General features: G+C 50.3%; 1 protein-coding gene across 1 annotated transcript; it reads left to right on the top strand.

Moving 5' to 3' along the window:
• Positions 1-205: 205 nt before the first annotated feature.
• On the top strand, positions 206-3,356 carry LOC115373572 (uncharacterized). Its single transcript, XM_030072047.1, has 2 exons — positions 206-1,423; positions 1,513-3,356. The coding sequence occupies exons 1-2, from the start codon at positions 206-208 to the stop codon at positions 3,199-3,201; spliced, it is 2,907 nt and encodes a 968-aa protein (XP_029927907.1). The 3' UTR covers positions 3,202-3,356.
• The last annotated feature ends 417 nt before the right edge of the window (positions 3,357-3,773 follow it).

Here is a 3,773-nt window from a genome sequence, read left to right as displayed (position 1 = left end):
GTCAGCTGTTCTCATCTTCCAATGGCCTAGCGCCTCACCTTCCTCGTTAGCCTATCAGCTTACCGCGGCTTTTTTAAATATGCCTCTCTCTGTGCCTCTAGATTCATGCTGCTGTCGTGCGCGCTCATCAGTCTATGTGCAGTTGTTTATGGCGAGTTCGTATTTTGCATTTTTCGTGGTTCTCGGGCTGTCATCTTACCTCATGATGTCAGCGTCGGAATCGGAGTCAGGTAGTGCTGAGTTACTGGATGCGACTCCTGCTGCTTCAACCTCCCGGCGCAGCAACCGAATCGCAGCCCAGAGTGAGTCCGCCTCTCAGATCAGGGAGACGCTAAGGGCTAGGGGAATTACTCCGGCCCCGGGCCTGGAGCTTTCGCAGCTCCAAGATCTGGCCAGCAACGGCGTGGTCTGCGAAACTCCGGTTCGGGTTCAACGCCCCGCATCCTCTGGCCCCGCAGCTGCTCCGGGTCGGAAACGCACGAGGAAAACACACCATCTTGCTCCTCAAGCCAAGCGTAAGCGAGCCTCGGCTGTCTCTGCTCCTCCTGACCATCCAGATGCTGCTCTCCATGCACCAGATGTCGCCCTCACATCTACCCTTCAGTCTCTGGTAAACAGCATGAATGCAATTGATGCCCGCCTCCAGTGCCTGGAGAACGCCCAAGCCTCATCCTCCTCCTCTGCCATGTTTTCTGTCCCGCCATTGCTGCACCCACCGGCGCCGGTAATGGCCCCGGCACCGGTTCCTCAGCCATCCTCATCCTTCGCAACAGCCCCTGACGTGCCTCAGCATTCCCTGGCCTCCGCTGTCCCCGCACCGACAATAGGTAGGCCTTACGTTCCATTTGGGGCAAACATCTCTCCTCGACTAAGGTCAAAAATCTTGCAGGGGAAAGACATAAATCTCATCAGCCTAATTCTCCCATCTCCAGAGTGCGGTAACAAAATTTCCTCGGGCGAAAATTTCACAGCAGTCATAAAATCCGCCGACCCCAGACTGGCGAGAGATTTGTCTATCGGTGAATTTGTTGTAGCCTTCGGGATTTACCGGGACGTAATATGCTCAGTCTACCCGGAGCGCAGACAGGAACTGGACTCCTATTTGGCACTGATAGGGGATTTAAATTTGAGATATGGGAAAAACATTTTCTACCAGTATCACAAAGGCTTCTCCAGCAAAGCAGCGCTTTACATTGCCCAAGCGAACATTCGGCTGAACTGGTCCGTTTTGGATACGGAGCTCCTGGTTATGCTGGTGGGTGGCGCGCAGGCCGTGGCATGCAAAAACTGCGGCAACACCGGCCATTCCGAATCTCTCTGCCCTCTGGTCCCCTTTTTCCCCCAAGAGCGCTCAGCCTTCCCAGCAGCTAACAACGAACCATCTTCTCTTCAGAAAGAGAAAACCGACAGCCGCGGCCGAAAGGTGCATATGTTCAACAATCAGCCCATTTGCAACAATTTCAATGAAAATGTGTGCTCTTACCCCAATTGCATTTTCCTTCACATCTGCAGCAATTGCAAGGACGCGCACCCCCGCTCTGTGTGCCCTCGCAGGTTTCGCCCTCCGCAGCAGAATCGCCGTGGTTCAAAGACTTATTAAAAATCCACCCATCAACTCCAATAAATGTCCCAGCTCTTGCATCAGAATTGTCCTCGCATCCTGATTCTGTGTTTGTTGATCATTTGCTCTCTGGTTTGTCCCAAGGGTTCCGGGTGGGGGTCGTCTCGTCCCTTTCCTCCTCATACGTCTCCAAAAATCTTCAGTCCGCGATCCAAGAGCCAGACTTAGTATCTCAGTTACTTAAGAAAGAGCTCGATAAAGGTTATCTAATTGGCCCATTCAACTCGTCTCCGTTTCCCGTGTTTCGCACTAGCCCAGTGGGAATAGCCACGAGAAAATACTCCGGCAAAAAACGTCTAATAGTCGACCTCTCGGCTCCTCGCTCCGGTCCAGTCCCAAGCATTAACAGTCTCATTCCTCCCGCACCTTTCTCTCTTCACTACTCCACTGTTGACAATGCTATCAAGCTTATCAAGCTATCCGGCCAGGGCGCATGGCTTTCAAAAGCCGACATCACCGATGCTTTCAAAATCTGCCCAATCCATCCCTCGCAGTGGCATCTGTTCGGTCTCAAGTGGGAATCCAAGCTGTATTTTGCAGTGCGCCTCACGTTCGGTTGTAGGAGCAGTCCTTCCATTTTCAATCAGGTTTCCGAAGCCCTCTGCTGGATATTTTTAAACCGAGTCAGAGTTCCCTCTTTGCTTCACTTCCTGGACGATTTTCTGCTAATAGATCCCCCGCATGACAATTCCGGCTCCTCGCTGTCCAAATTGAAACTCCTGTTCCAATATCTGGGTGTCCCCCTCTCCGACGAGAAAACCAGTGGTCCAGCTACGCGCCTCGAGTTCTTAGGCATTACTCTAGATACAGTGGAAATGAAAGCTTCTCTTCCAGCTGAGAAACTCGAACGCATTCGCGAAATAACCCACTCAGTCACGGCATATCAAGAAATAACAAAACAGCAAATGCTCTCTCTCCTCGGCCACCTAAATTTCGCGATGCGCGTGGTCCCTCAGGGTCGCTCGTTCATTTCCAGACTGCTGGACATGGCTGCGTCCGTGCCAAATCTGCGTGACAAAATCCTATTGGATGATGGTTGCCGCTCCGATTTGAAATTTTGGTCGCATTTGCTGAACCACTGGAACGGCGTGTCATTCTTCTATGATGATTTAGTATATTCATCTGACTCGCTCAAATTCTTCACAGATGCCGCGCCCTCCGTGGGTTTTGGGGGCTATTTTCAGGGCCAGTGGTTTGCCAGCAGATGGCCCAAGTCCTTCCCTAAGGTCGATTCCTCTTCAGCCCTGTATGAAATCTATCCCATTGCGGTAGCATGCCACGTGTGGGGGAAATCCTGGAAACGCAAACGCATCGCTGTTCAGTGCGACAACGAGGCAGTAGTAGGCATCATCAATAAAGGCCGTTCAGCCAGTCGCGAAATCATGCCATTCATGAGATCCATTACCTGGCTGTCCGTCACCCACAATTTCATTATTACTGCCCGTCACGTGCCAGGCCGTGCTAACGTCATTGCTGACTCCCTATCCCGTTTTAATTTCCAGGTTTTCAAGACTCTTTGCCCAGAAGCCAGCCCGACACCCACTGCAGTTCCTCCTCTAGAGGCACTAGCCCTCCACTAAACCCTCTCTCCTTGCAGCCATATTTAGATTCAGCTAGGTTTTATATGAGGAAAGGTATAGCGGCCTCTACCCTGAAATCCTATGATTTTGCTTGGAAGATTTTTGCTATGTTTTGTGCTTCTCTTCATCTGCCACTAAAACCCGTTACAATCAGTGCTGTTTGTGCTTTCATTTGTCATTGCATGGATGTACGTCAGTTCAAGCCCCAATATATAAGAGGTCTGGTTGCCGGTATCCAGTTTAATGCAAGATGTTCTGATCCCTCTTTCCCCAGCCTTTTCTCCAATCCATCCATTAAACTATTACTCAGAGGCATTTCAAAAGTTTCCCCCTCCAGCCTTGATAACAAACGTCCCATTACTCTTTCCATTTTGCATAAAATGCTATGCGTTCTGAGACAGGGTTATTTCTCTCCTTACGTTGACTCCCTGCTGGATTGCTCATTTTTAGTAGCTTTTTATGGGTTTTTAAGGAGTGGCGAGTTCACTACTTCTTCAAATTCATTTGACCCAACAAGAGATGTTTCATTTTCAGATTTAACTTTCCACCCCGATTTTTTCAGTCTATTCCTT

The sequence above is a fragment of the Myripristis murdjan genome, chromosome 16 (genome assembly GCF_902150065.1).
Source record: "Myripristis murdjan chromosome 16, fMyrMur1.1, whole genome shotgun sequence".
NCBI lineage: Eukaryota > Metazoa > Chordata > Actinopteri > Holocentriformes > Holocentridae > Myripristis > Myripristis murdjan.
The sequence above is the reverse complement of the archived record's forward strand: the minus strand, read 5'-3'. Positions and strand labels throughout refer to the sequence as shown.

What these genes read in the sequence shown, in the direction of transcription:
- LOC115373572 (XM_030072047.1), top strand. Translation starts at nt 206, where the DNA reads ATGTCAGCGTCGGAATCGGAGTCAGGTAGTGCTGAGTTACTGGATGCG. An exon ending in CCGACAGCCGCGGCCGAAAG is followed by an intron (nt 1,424 to 1,512) that starts GTGCATATGTTC and finishes TCACATCTGCAG; the next exon opens with CAATTGCAAGGACGCGCACC.